This window comes from Pyrgilauda ruficollis, unplaced genomic scaffold (assembly GCF_017590135.1).
Source record: "Pyrgilauda ruficollis isolate IOZ18807 unplaced genomic scaffold, ASM1759013v1 scaffold59, whole genome shotgun sequence".
In the NCBI taxonomy this organism is placed as follows: Eukaryota; Metazoa; Chordata; class Aves; order Passeriformes; family Passeridae; genus Pyrgilauda; species Pyrgilauda ruficollis.
In genome coordinates, this window is record NW_024527599.1 from 6,696,104 (window position 1) to 6,713,072 (window position 16,969).

Here is a 16,969-nt window from a genome sequence, read left to right on the forward strand (position 1 = left end):
TGGAGTTCAAACGTTATTTAGCATAAATGCAGCCCCTAAGGCCTTCACTTGAAGTTGCTTTCTGCCAGCACAGCAGCTGAACATGGGCTTTAATCTGCTTTGTTTTGCCATTGGAGAGCTCTGTGGTAAGAGATTTGGAGTTACAAACTATGTGAATCCCACCTTTAAGCTTGTGGACAACACTTCTCCATCCATAGAATTAAAGGTAAATCAGCCTAGGACTTGTTAGGACAAAAGATCAGAAGTTTTTCTTTTAGAGGGGTAATATTTCAAAATAGATATTCAATATTCCATATGTAAAGAATAACAGGAAGCATCTTGCAAAAGGCAGTTTTGGAAAAGGGATTTTTTTTCTTTTTACTTTTTATTAAACCCTAAATCAGAACAAGGACCTGCTGGGTTTTACTTGTCCTCCCCAAAACTATCACTGAAGAGCCCTTCAATGCCTGAACCAGGTGCAGCCACCTCACCAAATGTCCAAGACCATGGCTCCCAGACTGTGGAACGAAACTGGTTCACTGATTTTACCACAAGGGTGTTTTTTGGGCACCATCTCCCAGCTGAGCTTGCTCTCTCTTGTTCCCACAAGTCACTGTGCAGTGGTGGCACCATGGCAATGAGGGAGGCCAGCGAGTCCTGTGGGTGTGCAGGGAAGGTTTCAAATGCCCATGGGACACAAAATAGCTGAGATTTTGGCATGGCAAGGGTATCACAGCTTGCAGCCTGTGAGTTTTTCTTCCTCTCTGCTTCTGTACCAGGATTTCTGTGTTTGCAAAGCTCCTGCCAAAGGTCCATGCAGATCGTGAAGCTCCCTTCCCTGCACCAAGGGAAATACAGGTTAGATATCAGGAAAATTTTTTCACAGAAAGAGTGATAAAGAACTGGAATGGCTGCATGGGGAGGTGGTGCAGTCCCCATCCCTGGGTGTGTTTAACAAAGCCTGGATGTGGCACTGGGTGCCAGGGTTTAGTTGAGGTGTTGGGGCTGGGTTGGACTCGATGATCTTGAAGGTCTCTTCCAACCCAGTGATTCTGTGAATTCAGATGGAACCTGCTGCTGTGATAAGCAACTTCCTTACCCCACAAGTGCTGTTCAGTTCTTCTTTTCATGCAGCTGGGGGGGTCCCAGGCTCCCTGCTGCTGCTTTCAGCCACTGTGCAGTCCTGAGCCTGCTCTCCTGCCACGTGAACAGGGGTTTGTACCCAAAATGCCTGGAGGCCTTGTCTGTCTCAAAGGAGAAGGTGGTGACTATGGTGTTCAGCAGGGGCACGCTGAGGAAAGGCTGTGGCCTCCGGAAAGGGGACAGGATGGCCCTGAGGATCCTGTGCACTTGTATCATCAACCACATCTTCCAGTAGGGGATGTGAGAGCCCAGCCTCACCGAGGGGTCTGCACTGGACAGCAGCTGGTGCCTGACCAGGAAACCCTTCCTGCTTGGGGTGTCATCGTAGCAGTAATACACCTGTCCTGCCAGCAGGTCTGCCTTCTGCTGCAGGTGCCTTGCTGCAAGGACGTGCATCCATGCCACGTTCCCTGGAGAAATAAGAGAGGGAGAAAAACAGGCATTCAGGAGGAGCTCAGTTTCCCTGTTGACCACAGAACGAGTGCACTGGATCTGCCAGCTTCAGTGCTGGGAAGCAGGGAGGCACTCGTGTGTGCTCAGCTGTGCTGCAGAGAGACTGAGTAGTTAATCCAGGCCTCCAACATCCTTCAAACCTTTGGTCTCCCCTTTGAGCTGGACAATTAATGTGCCTTGTGATCCTGGTTCACGTGAAGCAAAAGGGCAGTGTTTTGTAGTGAGAGCAGGATGAATAGGAGGCAGTGCTCCAGGGTTTTATCCCTGCCTCTGCTGTGAGGCTTTGAAGGAGTCACTTGATTTATTTGGGCCTGATTCTTCTCTAACAGCATTTTCAAAATCTGCACTTTTGGAAAAAGACATTTAAATGTGCTGCACAGAAATCACTGAATGCCTGCATGATCTAATGGTGAATTACACCCCCCTGAAAGGCACCAAAACAAACTCTTCCTGTAGGTTTTGTGAGTAATTTCTTGTGCTTGCTAAAACTGGTTATGTAGTGCAGCCTTGTCTGTAAAGAACTTGACAAGTAGTGGTAGTTTAATTTTTTTTTTTTTTTCCTAATGAAGAAATGTCTTTTCCTAGCAAAAACATTTTAAAAACACAGCCAGAATTTCTCTCTGCCCCTCATATATCCCTGAAACCCTTCTCAAAGGGAATCAAGAAAACCCTTCCCAGGAAAACAGCAGTAATAAGAAACTGCTTTTAAAATCCTTTAGCCAGTCTAAGTTTTGTGCTTCCAAACCCATTTGTGCTCATTCACCAGACTCATCTCTCTGTCTGGGGAGATTATGGCTGAGCTGACGTGTAAAATCCCCTGTGACTAAAGCTGGGAGCACCCATGCAAGGAGCTCAGCCCTTCACTCACCCACGTAGGTGTGATTGCGCTCGGTGTCCTCAGGCTCCAGGTAGTTCAGAACACCACTCCTGGCTCTGGCAAGCGAGTACAGATCCTGCAGGAACCCTGCCTTCTCCCCATACACCGTGTTGGCACGGAGGATGCAGGTTCTGAGTGTGCCACCATTGCTCAGCTATAAAATCAGGGAGGGATGTCAGTGGATGGATCCAGTTTAGATGGATCCAGAGATGGAATCTCCCACAGTGACACTGGGTTTCCCAGATAAACCCAAACCCTGGGAGTACTGGCCTAGAGGAGTCAACATTTGCAGAGCTGCTCTGCTTGCTTGGCACCTGCTTTGGGTCCCTAAAATCACAAGCAGGTGCCCAGTTTGATTTTATTTTTGTTTTCAGAGCAGACCTGCACCCACGTGGTGCTCCTTGAGAGGTGCTGGCTGGAAAGTGCTGGTGGCATGAATTCTTCTGCAGTTTGGTGTACAAAAGAGGATTTGCAACAACAAAAACCAGGTACCACAGCAAGCCAGCCCACCTGGCTGGCCTCCAGCTGGGACTTGAGGAGAGATGCTCCAGGCAGTGGTTTAGAGCACAAGTCTCATTTTTACATTCTCCTTCTTTGTCTAGAAGAACTCATATGTCTGCTGACTGCACTGCCAGCCTAAAACACTGAACAGCTACCTTGGGTGGGGGGCTGGCTCTGGGTACACCAATATTTTGAATTCTTAAGTCACTCTGAAAAGCCTGGAAATTACACTTATTTTCAGTATGAACTAGGTGAACCCGGTTCCTTCAGCCCTAATTTAGCACAGCCCTTTCCAAAGTCACACTCCTGCTGGAGCTGAAGGGAAGCACCCTGTGATCCTGGGAGAGTCTGGCAGCTTCCTGCTGATGTGGGAATATCAGGCTTTGGGAGGCTTAGGACAATGTGGTTTATGCATCAAATCCAGGCAGAGGTTGCATACACACTTAGCCAGGAGCTGTGGGGTCTTTCCAACCACCTCCCTCTTTCCCCTGCCCTGGGCTGCAATTCCAGGGGTGCTACCACTGGATTTTGTACCTTTTTTCCGTTGGCTTCAAGCACAATTTTTTCTGCCATGGCTTTTGTCTTCCCGTAGGGCAGCTCCACTTCCCCACTGTACTGAGTGTCCTCGTTTCCTCTGGAACAGATTGTGGGAGACAGGGGGTGACCATGGGGCAGAGCCCAGGGCTCGGGGACATCTGTGCCAGCCTGCTTTGCTCTGCATTCCCTGCTCCCAGGGGTTTCTGCTATGGGAAGCTCAGCTCCTCGATGCACTTTGGGAGGAATAAAGCCCCAGGGAACAGCAGGTGCTTTGGGGTGTTCACAGGCAGGTTTGCATGGGGGCAGTGGTTTCTCAGAGCTGGATTCAGTTTTGTCTAATAGCATGATTGAAATAACATTCCATCAGGCAAATTAGAAGGCAGCAGAGTGACATTTTTAAGCAACTCACAGCAAGGTAAAAAAGAGCACAAGAAGATGGAGGGCAGGAAAATGAGAGCAATTCTAACTTCATTTCTTCATTAGGGGCAGAGAAAAGCCTCTCATGAGCCATAAACCAAAAGGAGAAACTGCTACTTAATTTTCTCACAGAGTTGATTAAAGTTGGGAGGCATTTGCTGGGGATGTGGTGGGGCTGCTGGAGATCTCCTGGAAGCCTTGCAGACAGCAGGGTTGGGCTGGGATTGCTCCTTCATCTCCCCTCACAAATTACCCTTGAGGGGAGGGAGAAGTAGAGCCCAAGGACAAGCAGATAACACTGGGCTGTGACTGTGGAAGACAACCTGCTCCTCAGGCTGCCACCTTAGAGCTGCCAAGGGGAAAGCCTCATATGGGATCTCACATGGAACTGGCCTCACAGGGCCTGGAATAATACCAAGGAGAAAGCAGAAAGCAGCTCTATTCCCCAGAGGGTGTCAGCATCTCATCCCAGTGCTTTTAGATCAGCCTGAGGCCATCATGGGATTTGATTAAACATCTCCAGTGGGCTCTGGAGTGAAGAAACCTGGCTTGCAGCATTGGGAAGGAGCATCCACTTGCTCCCCTGAGTAGCAGAGATGAGCTCTCCCTCCCTCCATGTGCTGCTGGAGACTCTTCCCATTTTTAAATTCATTTACTATATTTTGCTGTTAAAGAGAAATCCACCTGGCAAACCAGGACCTGCCAGGCACAGGGTACCCCACGCAGGGCAAAGAGGAATCCTCACCCTCCTGTGGCAGATGGGCTTGCATACATCTCCTGGCAGGGCTCAGTGGCCAGCAAATCTGCAGCAGAGGTGTTTTTGTCAAACACTGGGCCTTGGGAGAGTCAGCTCTGACTCAGGCTCCCTCTTTGACCTTGGCAAGTTGTTTTCTCTTTCCTGTGCTCAGATCTCCCTGTGTGAAACGTGGCTGATGCTGCTGCCTGGCCCTTGCCTGTTCAGCAGTCTGGCATGTTGTGTGTCAGATATCCCAGCTGAGATCAGGCACTCCTTGCACTACAGCAACAGAAATAAATTAGGAGCATCAGAAACGCAGACTCCTCACACACCCTGGGCTTCTATCACAAAACCCTCCTCCCCTCCCCGTGTTTACAGGGCATGAACAAGAGACAAACCAAAAAGCAAGCAAGACAAAAGATTGATTGTGCAAGGTTTGTTGCAAGCCCAGGAGAGACCCAAGACAATTAGTGGGGGGTTATCTAGAAGTTCTAGTTTTAATTGCTTTCTTCTTTTTTTTAATCAATTTTTTTTTTTTTTGGGTTTTGGTTGTTGGTTTTTTTTTTTTTTTTTTTTTTTTTTTTTTTTTTTGCCCTGCAAAGCTTTTGAAAAGCAGCAGCCTCACAAAGGGACAAACCTGCCTGCTGTTCCTGGGCTCTGCTGTGTGTGCCTTCCCCCACCCCTCTGAAGCTTGGTAGTAACAAAGAGCTCAGCATAATGCTCTTGCTTTTCAAAACGATCCCAGATAAGTGAACGCTAATCAGACTGGAGCAGCATTGTCAGAAGGTATCTCAGCAGTGCCTGTCTCCCAGGGATTGAGACTGACAGAGGCATTTTCTATTATTGTCGGATGCTGAGGTGTGAGCATTATCCCTGTGCCCATCACCCCGGCCAGAGGCTCCTCCTGCTTTGTCTGTGCCAATTCCCTGCACGTAAAAGGGAGGTAAATAAATTCTACAGTGCAGTGATGGAGAAGGGGCACAGAGGAAAAGGAAAAGGAAAAGGAAAAGGAAAAGGAAAAGGAAAAGGAAAAGGAAAAGGCAGGATTCTTGACTGTGAGGGAGAGGGCAGAACAGATGGGGTGGGGAAGGGGAGATGGGCAGAGGAGGAAGGAGAAAGGCATCACCTGTGCCTTCAGTCTGGAAAGCAGAGCCATGTTACGCTGCTCCCAGTCATCCCTGGGCTCCCTCCTGAGACAGGTGGGGTAAGTTTTCACTGGGAGGCTGATACTTCTCATTATCCAATTCCCTTCATTTAAAATCAAAATAATTGGAGAATGAAGACCCCTCTCTAGGGCTTCCTCTCAGGATAATGGGAGGAGTGTGTTCTGCAAAATGAGCGAAAGGCTCCAGGTGTGGCTTTGTTTGTGCTTGTGGTGGGGAAGGCTGTTCATAGCTCCATGGCCATCAGCCTGGGTGGGTTTTCTTGCCCCTGTTGGTGCCACCATTACAACCCAAAGGACTCTGATCAGGCAAGATCTGGGACTGCTTTTTTCAAGACATCTGTTCACATCTCTCTCCTAAGTCACAGGACTAAAATCCTGACAAGGATGTGCCTGTATCTACATGAATTCTTAGGAATTATTTGTATTTACTAGGGGCCAAATTCCATAGCTTAGCAGTGACACAGTCTCCAGTGCTTGTGGTCCCAAGTGGATTGAGTTGCTTTTCATGGATTTTTTCATAAGCCAGACATTTATTCTACAGATTTGAGTGCTTAGACACTTTTCAAAACAAGGGGCTTATGCCTTAAGTTACTTGTGAGCATGAAATTTAGGCTTGTAGGCAATTTTAAGTTATGTCTTTTCTAGCTGGGCTCAAATTTCTAGAGCCAAGTGACTGAAGGCAGCTGTGTCCAGCCTGTGGAGACACCACTTGACTTGGAGCCAGCTCCCCTGGCACACAAATTTCCAGGGGCTGAGCAGTTTGTGTGGCTACAACCAAGCTTGAAATCAGCAAGGAGCCTTCCAATAGTACACATCAGACTGACCTCAAATTTAACCTAAAACTTCAGCCCCTGAATTTTTGAAGATATTTCTTCAGAAATATCAGCCCTGCTCTCAAGGTGCAGGTGCTGTTGCCCCAAGAATACAAAAGTATTCCCAAATCCTGATGCTGAGCCCTGAGCAGGGGTGTCAGCTGATTGTCAAAGTCACTTCTGCAGATCAAAGCAAGAAAACCCTCAAAACTGTTATTTTGACCACTGTCTTTGTATTTATCCAAATCCCACCTTTGCCACAGAGGGTTTTCTAAAACTCTGCTGCTGCTTCTGGGTCTTGTGGGTCAATCTCACGGGAGCCACAAACAGAGGAGAAGGGTTGAGCATAAAAGCCCCAAAGTGGTGAGATCCAGGAGCCCAGGAGATAGTCCCCACGACCATGTTCCAGGAAGAAGGATTTTGAGGGATAGCAGGGTACAATTTGCAGATCAGAAGCAGGTAACAGAAGGATGTGACTACACCTGAATCCTGCAGGGCAGGTTCACACCAGTGAATTTGTCCCCTAAGACTTCTTGGGCAATTACTTTTTTCTGGGATTTGCCCACATTTGATAACAGAAGATGGGCACAGGCTTGCCAGCAGTTCTCTTTGGAGCTGGGAGCAGAAGGGGCAGTGTGGTGGTAGCAGTGGGGCACCACCTGCCCTTTGGGTTGACTCATTGTGAGGGAGAGCAAAACCTCTGACCCAACAGCAGGATGTAATCTGGCCATATCCCAAACTCTGAGCACGTGAAACCTTATCTGAAAATCATTTTGGGTCTCAGAGGGGCAGCCTGGCAGTGCAGCTGGGCACACAGCTCTCACCTGGGGGTACCACTGGCCAGGCTTAGGCTGGGAACAGCCACGGTTCCTAAATGGGCAGAGCAGCAAGGAAAGGTTTTCAAGAAAGAGAAGAGGAACAAACAGGAAGGGGAACACGAATCTTCTCCTTGGTAGGCACAGCTCAAATCTCCATCTGGCTGCAGTTGCATTGCTGTTTGACTGGACAAACAGAGCAATGGAGGAGATTTGCTGAGCCTCACCTGAGCAGGGGCTCACAGGAGGTGTTGGGTCCCACGGCAGCGATGGAGCTGGTGTAGAGCAGGTATGGGATGCTCAGGTCACAGCAGGCCCTTACCACGTTTTCAGTTCCTGTGGGGCAGGATGGGAAGGACAAGCATCAACCACCTTGCCTTGATTCCTGTTGTGCAAATCAAAATAGATTCCCAAGGGCTTTCCAACTTGGAACTAACCCATCTTTTTTTTTATGGCTGAAAAGATGTAGAGCCCCAGGTCAGGGCTGCATTTCCTCAGGAGGGGATGGTTTATAACATGAGAAGCAGTCACATCCATAGCTCTGATGTGGCTGATCCTCCATGGCCATTGGCAACTGACTTAACTTGGACTTTAGAGCTGCTAACAAAGGGAAGCTGAGGGCTTGGCAGAGCAAAACACAGTCCTTTTTCATTTGGGGGCAGGTTGTTGGTGAACTGCAGCCTTCTGACAAAGGATCAGTGTTTTAGTTGCATGTGTTGCTCTGTAGAAGATCTGCAGGGTGCTACAGGGTGAAATCACTCCATCAGACTCTGACAGCTGCAGAACTTTAAGTAAAACAATGAGGGCAGCTTACAAATCCATGTGAAATCCAGACAAATCCAAAACATGGTTTGCTTTGAGGAAGGTTGTTCTGGCTGAATTAGTTGGCCAGTGTGTGTGGTTTAGTGTGGTTATTTTGGAGTATTTTGGTGGGTTTGAATGATTTGTGACTCTTGAAGGGGTGATTTTTGCATTCATTGTGATTTTGATCCAAGTTGATCCTGTGAGAACCTGAATGACAAGGACTGAGAGCCTTCAGACCTGGTAAGGCAGATCTGAAAGGAAGCTTGCAGGGTTGGCTTCCAGAAACCTCCACACTATTTGTGCCTGGCTAAGCAGATCTTGTGTGGGAGGGCTTGTGATTTCTCTTCTCTTTGCTATTAAGGGCATAATCTGAAATTACCAAGGAAATCCTGAGTTTAGGATAATTTCCAAGCACATGAATCCATCTGAAATCTTTTCCCAGTGGAAAAGAATCAGTGTGCTTCTTCATGAGCCTATCACAATATGTAAAGTTAACTGAGAACCCCTGGTGAGAAACATCACTGGAAACAGCGGAGTTAAAATCCATTCAGCTTAACAAAAAGCAGATTAAAAAGTCTTTAAGTGACTAGATGGAAAAAATAATTCTTGTAGAAGAGAACCCTTTAATTCAGTCAACAAGGCTATAACAGGATTCAGCAGCCAGTGGTTGAAACAGAGGAGGGAATCAAAGCAGAAGATGTAAATTTTGGCCAGAAATGATAATTAACCATAGCCACACCACCACTCCTCAGCATTGTTCTGGCTTGCTGAAAGCCATGATAGATAGCCCATTAACTTGCACCCTTAATTCGAGGCAACAAGCCTGTTGAAAAGGAATGGTCCAATTTAGCCACAAATTGTTGGGCTTAGAGCAGTAATTGGATGGATTTCTGTGGCCTGAGTTGCACAGAGGAGCCAGCTAGAGGATTATATACTTGACCTCTCCTGACCCTACTTTTTTCCACAAAGTCTACAGCAGGTATCAAATACCATTTTTATTCTTTTATCTGCCATGATTTTAATAGAGAATTTCAGGCTAATCTCTGAGTTCAGGATTTTGAGGAGCCCTAGTGAGGGCAGCAGCCCCATTTTGGGGAGTTCCATGTGGAGCCATGCAAGGGGAGGCAGAAATGCAGGACAGGCTCCTGTTAAACCATCCCAGGCCGTGCTCCTCAAAGAGTCACACTGGAAAATCCTTGCTTGTGTGGTTTTCTGGGAATGTCACCAACATCTGCAAGAGGTTTGGTTTGCTGAGGAGGGGACTTGCCTGGTGTTCAGTGCTCTCTGCAAATGCTCCCTGAGCTGAAGCACTGAGCTCACAGCAACAGTGAGGGGGAAGAGCTCACAAAGCCACTAAAAAGCAGCAGGGACCCTCAGGCTCTGAATCTTCTCAGAACACAGAGAGCACAATACAGGCTCTTAAAAGCACTGAGTTTTGAAAACAAGTACAGCAAAGAAAAGAAGGCTGGAATTTAAATGTTACCCTTGAACGTATCAGCAAATAGTCAAAGCCCTAAGCAGTAATAGAGTTGGAGATGTATATATAGTAAAAAAAAATAAAATTCCTTCCTTTTGGTTAACGACTATTTTAGTAGCTAACAGCCTGAGGTACCACTGGAATTGCTCCTGTAATAGGGATTTCATTATTTTTATAGCCTGTGCTTATTTCCTAGATTTATGAACAAATTTTCTCTAAGCAGATCTTGCACCCAACATGAAATTGGCTCTTGGTGGTAGGAGGACAGGATTGTGGAGCTCTCAGTTACACGTGGCCTGTTGATACATGATAGCTGGGAACTCTGACTAATTAAACAGCATCACTCTGCTAATTAAAACAGCATCACTCCCTTCTGGTGGGTGCAGTTCAACGGGTACAGCCTTGTGCTGGTATAGACAGGGCAAAATCCCTGGGAAAGCTACGAGCTGCCCAGAACAGAGTTTAATTTTAATTGTTGCCCTTGTCACACACAAACATTTTCAGACCACTGTAGGTGTGTCCTGACCCACCTCAGTGCCACCAGGGGAAGTTCTGCCCCGGCCCAGGAGAGCTGTGCCGAAACTGAGCCCAGATTTGATGAGCAGTGGAGAGGAGCAGCCCTGGGCAAGGACAGAGGGGCAAAGGGAGAAACCTCCCTGCTGGAAAGGTTCTGGGCACCTTTCCCATCCTTTGCCCTGAGCAAGGATAGAGGGACAAAACCTCCCTGCTGAAAGGTTCTGGGCACCTTTCCCACCCTTTGCACTGAGCAGGGACAGAGGGGCAAAGGGAGAAACCTCCCTGCTGGAAGGATCCTGGGCACCTTTCCCATCCTTTGCCCTGAGCAAGGATAGAGGGACAAAACCTCCCTGCTGGAAAGGTTCTGGGCACCTTCCCATCCTTTGCCTTGCAAGGACAGAGGGGCAAAGGGAAAAACTTCCCCACTGGAAAGGTTCTGGGCACCTCTCCCATCCTTTGCCTTGCAAGGACAGAGGGGCAAGGGGAGAAACCTCCCTGCTGGAAGGGTCCTGGGCACCTCTCCCACCGCGGGCGTGTGGGATCCACGCGGAGGGACACGAAACGCGGCCGGATGTGGCTGCAGGGGTGAGAGGGCCGGGCCGTGCCCAGGGCCCAGCTTGGGCTCACCCCCGACGTTGACAGCGCTCATGTCCCCGAAGGGCACGGTGTCCCTGTAGTCCACCAGGGCAGCCGTGTGCAGGACCACGTGCACCCCGCTCATGGCAGCCAGCAGCGCGCCGGGGTCGCGGATGTCTCCCCTCGTCACCGTCACGCGAGTGGGGCCTGCAGGAGCACAGCACAGAGGTGCAGGGGGGGAAAAGAGTACAAATCGGCATTTGCTTACCGCAGAGTACAAAAAAAAAATCTATTAAAAAAATTCGAATTAAATTTTGATTAAATAAAATTTAATAAAATTAAAATTGTTTTTATAAATAATAAAAATAGAAAATAAAACTACAAAAATAATAAAGCAAACAATTTGAAAATTAAATAAATTAATTCTCAATTATAAATAAAAAATTATAAATAAAAATTGTAAATAAAAAATTATAAATCAAATCAGCATTAGTACTTTCTGCAAAGTACAAAAAAATCTATAAATGAAAAACAAATAATTAAATTTTAAAAACATAAATTTTAATCATAAATTAATTATTAATTAATAAATAACGGCTAATTTATTAATTAATAATTACATTAATATTTTAAAATTAAATAAATTTATTTTACTTTCAAAATAAATAATTTATAAATCAAATACAAATTTATAAATCAAAAAATTATAAATCAAATCAGCATTTGTACTTTCTGCAAAGTACAAAAAATTTATAAATAAAAATTAATTTGTTAATTTTAATTAAATTTAATTAAATAAATAAAAAATAATAATTAATCACTAACAAGTATTTATTTATTAATTTAATAAATAATTTTATTAAAGTAATCAATTCATTTTAATTTATAATTTAAAACATATAAATCAAAAATGATAAATAATTATACATCAAATCAGCACTTGTACTTTCTGCAAAGTACAAAAAAATTATACCTTCCTGCAAAGCACGGAATGTCCTCTCTGCAGGGCAAGGCAAAGCACTCTGATAGTGACTGTGCCATTTAAATCCAGCACTATTTTTTTTTTTTTTTTTTAACTCCAAGGAGCCAGGTTTGCATCTGGTTTTAGTTTAGCACGGTGCTGTGCATCAGCCGTGGGCAGCGTCGCTGTGCGTGTCACTGCAGCAGGACACAGCTGGCCCAGGGCTGGAGCTGCTCCTGCCCCTCTGCAGCGGGGAAGCTGTGCTGGACTCTTCCCTTCAGACACAAAATTTTAGGGTTTGTGGGAGCAACACCTGGTGATTTCAAGAGGCATCACACAGATGTTGTTTAAGTTGCAAATACTGGAGATTAAGAAGGAAAATAATGCAACAGGGTTAAGAAGTTTCATAGGAAATTCCTCCCTTAGAGCCACTCAGAATTTTCCCCCTATTCCCTTTTACCTCCTCCTTCTTCCTCAGAGTAGCTGCTCCTTACATGGCTACTCTTGGCATCTACTATTCATTTTCTAGCTTTGGGACAGTGTTGTAACATTTAAGTAGGATTTTCCCCTTTTTGGGACTGGAACAGGGAGAAGCTGGGATGGGCAGCCTGTGCTCCTCAGGGATTTGCAAGAAGCCACTCATGGGGGTGCTTTGGGAAGGAGATGTCTCCTTGCCCTGGGCAGAGAGCCCACACATCCTGGGCTGGGAATTCCAGCCATTTCCAGGGTCGGAATTCCTGGAGGATCCCACAAATCAGGGAAGGGTCTGTGGCTCCGGCTGTGGGGCTGTTATGGTTGGAAACCCTCAGAGAGGATCCAGCAGGGCGAGGTGGGCAGAGGATTGTTCCCCATGGCCCAAAAGGAGGGATGCAATCCAAGGCAGCAGGTCAAGAGGCTGAGTGTCCTCTGAGCAGCCCAGGACGGAGGAGGAGACAGGAATTTTACCAAAGAGTCCAGCTGCTTTCTTCATTAGCATAGCCAACAATCAGTGGACTCACTCTGGGGAGTTTAAATATTAAATTAATTAACATTGAGGGTGAATATTAATTTAGTAGTAAAGCACAGAGTCGATGCAGTGAGAACAGAGGTGAAAGGAAAGGAGCTGTCCATGAAGCAGAGCTAAAACCCTTGCCTGGAGGAGCAGAGTGCAGAGGAGGATGCTGAGAGGCAGAGCAGGGTGTCAGCAGGCTCTTGGGGGGAATTTTTTGCTCCTCTGTTGTTTGGGAAAGCCTAGAAGCCACCAGGCTGAAGTGTTAAATATCCTTTTCCACACCAGCTGTGTTAAGGCAGCTGGTGTAAAGCAGCCATGAGGAATTTCCAAATTGACAAGGCCTGATGAGCTCTTCCCAGGGCTCCTAAAGTGGTGAGGGTTGTAACTGCAGCTTCAGTGTGTTATCAGCTGCTTTGGAGAGCTTCTGAAGGCACTGGGAGCGTTCAGCAGAGCAAATGAAACACTTGTGCTTAGAAGGGAGGTAAAGAAGAGGCAGGAAATTACAGAACATTTTGGTTTCAACCCCAGGAGATTCAGGAGCACGCACCCAACCACGTGTGTGTGAGCACCTGTGGGATAATGGGCAGAATGGAGGCAGCTGACATGGATTTGTCGAGAACAAATCAAGCCAGATAAACCTCCTTTGTTCTTATGACAAGGTAACAGGCTGCAGGGATATTGTGGAACAGGTTGATGTCATCTATCTTGATTTTTGAAGGGCTTTGGAAACTCGGCGTCATTCTCACAAGGAGTCAGTAAAACATGGGCTAAATAAGCCCCATTAAGGAGAGCACAAAGCTGGTGGAATTACAGTTCCCAGGGAATTGCCAGCTGTGGTAGGTGGCTGCCCTGGGGCTCTCCAGGGCTTATTGCTGTATTTGAGTCTTTTTGATTGTTTTCATCAAGAATCTAGCAGATTTGTTCATTAAATCAGCAGATAACATCAGACTGGGAGGGACCATGCTGGAGGATTTGAGTAGGAGCTGAATGGAATTAACAGAGTCTGGAGGGGGGAAAAAAAAAAAAAAAAAGTGAAATTTGATAGGAACAAAGAGAAGTTTTTGGGTTTAGCAGGGAAGAGGCAGCTGATCTTTATGAAGGAATTGAATTGGGCCAGAGCAGCTCAGGAGCTGTTTCTTGTTGTCAGCTGGAAAAGGCACAATTGTAGTGACAGGTAAAACAGGAGGATAAATTACAGGATGGAAGAGACAAACCCATCAGCTTTTTGCAGCAATGGGAAGGCCACAGCCCAAAATTCAATGCCCCCTTGCAGACAGGAACAATGGCAGTGCCCTGCAGTGCTGGATGGAGCAGAGGAGGAGGAAGGAGTGTGTGAGAGCTGCTTTAGCCTAAAGCAGAAACCAGTGTGGAGTGGAAGGATGTGGTTTGCAGATGGTGAAGATTGTTGTTAAAAAAAACCAAAAAAAAGACAGCAATCCTGTAATACCTCCTCTACCTGTTACGTTTAGGTGGGAAATCAAGGGCCCAGACTGTACCCACTGCCTGGTGGGGCAGAGATAAATGGGCTGCTGGGGTGGCCTGGGGACAGAACAAACATCTGTGGTGGAGCTGAGTGCCTGGGGCACAGGGATGGGGTTGGGATGGCCCCTCAGGCTGCTCCTGCCTCATTGCCTGTGGTTTGCTGGGGTGTCAGGCCACAGACCCCTCCTGGAGCATGGATTTTGGCACCTCCCTAAGGTTTAAGCAGCTTTTTCTTCAATTATGGGTGCTTTTAAGGTAATTGGCTCCCTGAAAGCTGGGGAAACCAGTCTGCTGAGTTCATCTGCCAGGGAGGTTTCTGATAGTGATATTTCCCTGGGAGTCTTGACTTGCTGTGGGTGCATCCCCTTTCTGTCCATATCTCCCCACAGGATCTCCCTCAGCATTTTTTCCTCTCTCAAAGCAGACTGAAGGTTTGGGCAGTCACAGACAGGGAACCCAGCCCAGCATTGGCTGAGCAGAGCACCCTGAGCTGCCTTGGCTTGTTTTGCACGGGTATTCCTGAATCCAGTAAAACAGGATGTTTTTCCCCAACAAATCTCACTGTGCTCAACCCTGCGTGAGGGCAGCACTCGGGATATGATCAAATGAATGATTTCAGTATCTGTTTACTGACACTCAGCCCCTCCTTTTTCAAGGCTGCTACAGGTTTCTCTCAATGATTTCCATCGTTCATTTCACAATGCCTGCAGTAGGTGCTGAGACTGATTCTGTTGCTGTCAGGATTTTTAGTTATTTCCCTCAGAAGCAGGAGGGTTGCTGCAGCTCGGGAGGGTGTTGGTTTAACCCCTTTGTGTCAGACTGGCTGGGCAGCCAAGCTCCCATGTCACAGCCCCTGTGTGCACATGGCTCCTCACAACTGAGCCCTGCCTGGGCACTCAGAGCCTCACTGGGACACTTCTCTCAGGTGACCCATCCCTAGGGGTCTTTTTTCTTTGATTTAGTGCTGTGCTGTAAAACTTCTGAGCTGGAAGTTGTTCCTCCCCCAGTCTGTTTATCCAGGTTCCTGCCCCATGCCTGTAACTGTGGCATCTCCAGTGTTATCCCAGCTGCCAGGAAGGGGAGGGTTATGGGCACTAAATAGATGCTGCTGGACTTTTCTTACCTGTGCTGAGTTTTTCTACTTCTTCTCTTGCTACTGAATCAAAAACTCTGACTTCTTTGATGTAGTCTTGTTGAGACAGGAGCTCCACGATCCTCTCCCCCACAAACCCACATCCTCCTGTCACCAGGTAGACCCAGGCTCCATCCATTGCTGCAGATGTTTTTGTGGGTGAGGAGCAGAGAGAAGGAGGCTGCCAGGATCTTATCATGCACTCAGCCAGTGTTTTCTGAGCTAAGTCTAAAGTTTAGCTGTCATGAGTGCTGCTGGGTGAACATTAACTGCAGCTGGTTACACATAAATCAGCTTTTCCTTGGCATGGTCCTACAGTGCTGCCCCTGCTGGGCTCTCTGACCCAGCCTTTCCCTGCTCCCATGGTAGCCCATGGCCAGTGGGGCACCTCTGGCTTGCCTTGGTGTGTGTCCAGTCTCAAGCCAAAATCTGGATGCTGGTTTTGCTCCCTGCACAGTCCCTTCCCACAGGCAGGTTTATCAGCTCAGGGCTGGAGCGGGATGCTGCAAGGAGCCTGTTCCCATGCCCTGCTGGTTTGGAGAGAGGCTTTAGAGCAGCAAGTCCTTCCAGAGCTGAGCTGTGCCAGGAAGGGGCAGCTGGGCTTTGTGGTCACCAGATCCAGCAGTCTGAGCATCTGGCAAGGCTCTCCTGGATGGATCTGCCTTGAGCTGAATACTTCACACACACCCCTCTCTCTGATATATATTGATATATATATATATGTGTGTGTGTGTATAATATTTAGGAGAAGGACCTCTCAAAATTTGAAAAATCTATTGATTGCAAACTCTACCACATCCTTTGGCAAAGTGTTCCAGCAATTAATTCTCATCACTGATACAAGTTCCATCTTGGCTGACACACCTTTCCCTGCTATGCTCTGCAGAGTGTGTGCTGTTTAGTTTCCCACTGGAGTCCAAAAATGGCATCAGCTTTGTCCAAGGGTGCTTGGTCCTGTCCTAAAAGTGGGATGTGGTAGGGACAAGACCTGTCCTGTTTCTCCCTGCCTCTCCCAGAAAGGCTCAGAGATAACAAAGTCAGGCCTGATCATCTCCCAGGCTCTCCTTGGTGCCAAGCAAATGCCATTCTGCAGTCTGGAATAGTCACATTTTTTCCAATCCATCTTTGAAGCAGCTTGTCCCTGTTGGTGAACTGTTCTTAGAGGGTAAATAATCTCCCTGCTTATTTTTCCTTTACACAGTGTAGTAGTTGTTTTTCTGTAGTGCTTGGGAAGTTTAGGGTGGGTTTGTTCCTGTTTCAGGTTCCCTGCTTTCCTCATCCCCAGGCTGGAACGTGGAGACAATTCCAACTGCATTCATGGCCAGAGCCACTCTTACCCCAGTGCCAGTGCCTGGCTCAAGAGCCACTTGCTGCTGAGCATGAGGTTAATGAAGAGTTAAGGCAGTGAACTCAAAGAGTAGCTGTGTTTTGTTCATGAATAAATAGTTTTCTTTTAATCAGCTCCTGCTACAAGTTCAATGTGTTCCCCTCTGCCATTGATTTTCCTGGGCTGTGTTAAGCTCAGGAGAAGTCAGTTCCCCTCGCTGTGATTACAATCAGTGGCCATAATGGCCCAGAGACCAACATGGGCCTGA

General features: G+C 47.1%; 1 protein-coding gene across 1 annotated transcript; it reads right to left on the minus strand.

Moving 5' to 3' along the window:
- Nucleotides 1-1,092: 1,092 nt before the first annotated feature.
- LOC121361860 (3 beta-hydroxysteroid dehydrogenase type 7-like) lies at nt 1,093-15,513 on the minus strand. Its single transcript, XM_041482923.1, has 6 exons — nt 15,366-15,513; nt 10,860-11,015; nt 7,663-7,771; nt 3,488-3,587; nt 2,444-2,606; nt 1,093-1,532 (listed from the first exon to the last, which is right to left on the minus strand). The coding sequence occupies exons 1-6, from the start codon at nt 15,511-15,513 to the stop codon at nt 1,093-1,095; spliced, it is 1,116 nt and encodes a 371-aa protein (XP_041338857.1).
- Nucleotides 15,514-16,969: the final 1,456 nt, after the last annotated feature.

Coding starts and splice junctions, on each gene's coding strand:
- LOC121361860 (XM_041482923.1), bottom strand. CDS start 15,513: ATGGATGGAGCCTGGGTCTACCTGGTGACAGGAGGATGTGGGTTTGTG. Junction 3,588..7,662: donor TCCTGTGAGCCCCTGCTCAG/GTGAGGCTCAGC, acceptor AATCTGTTCCAG/AGGAAACGAGGACACTCAGT. Junction 1,533..2,443: donor GCGCAATCACACCTACGTGG/GTGAGTGAAGGG, acceptor TTATTTCTCCAG/GGAACGTGGCATGGATGCAC.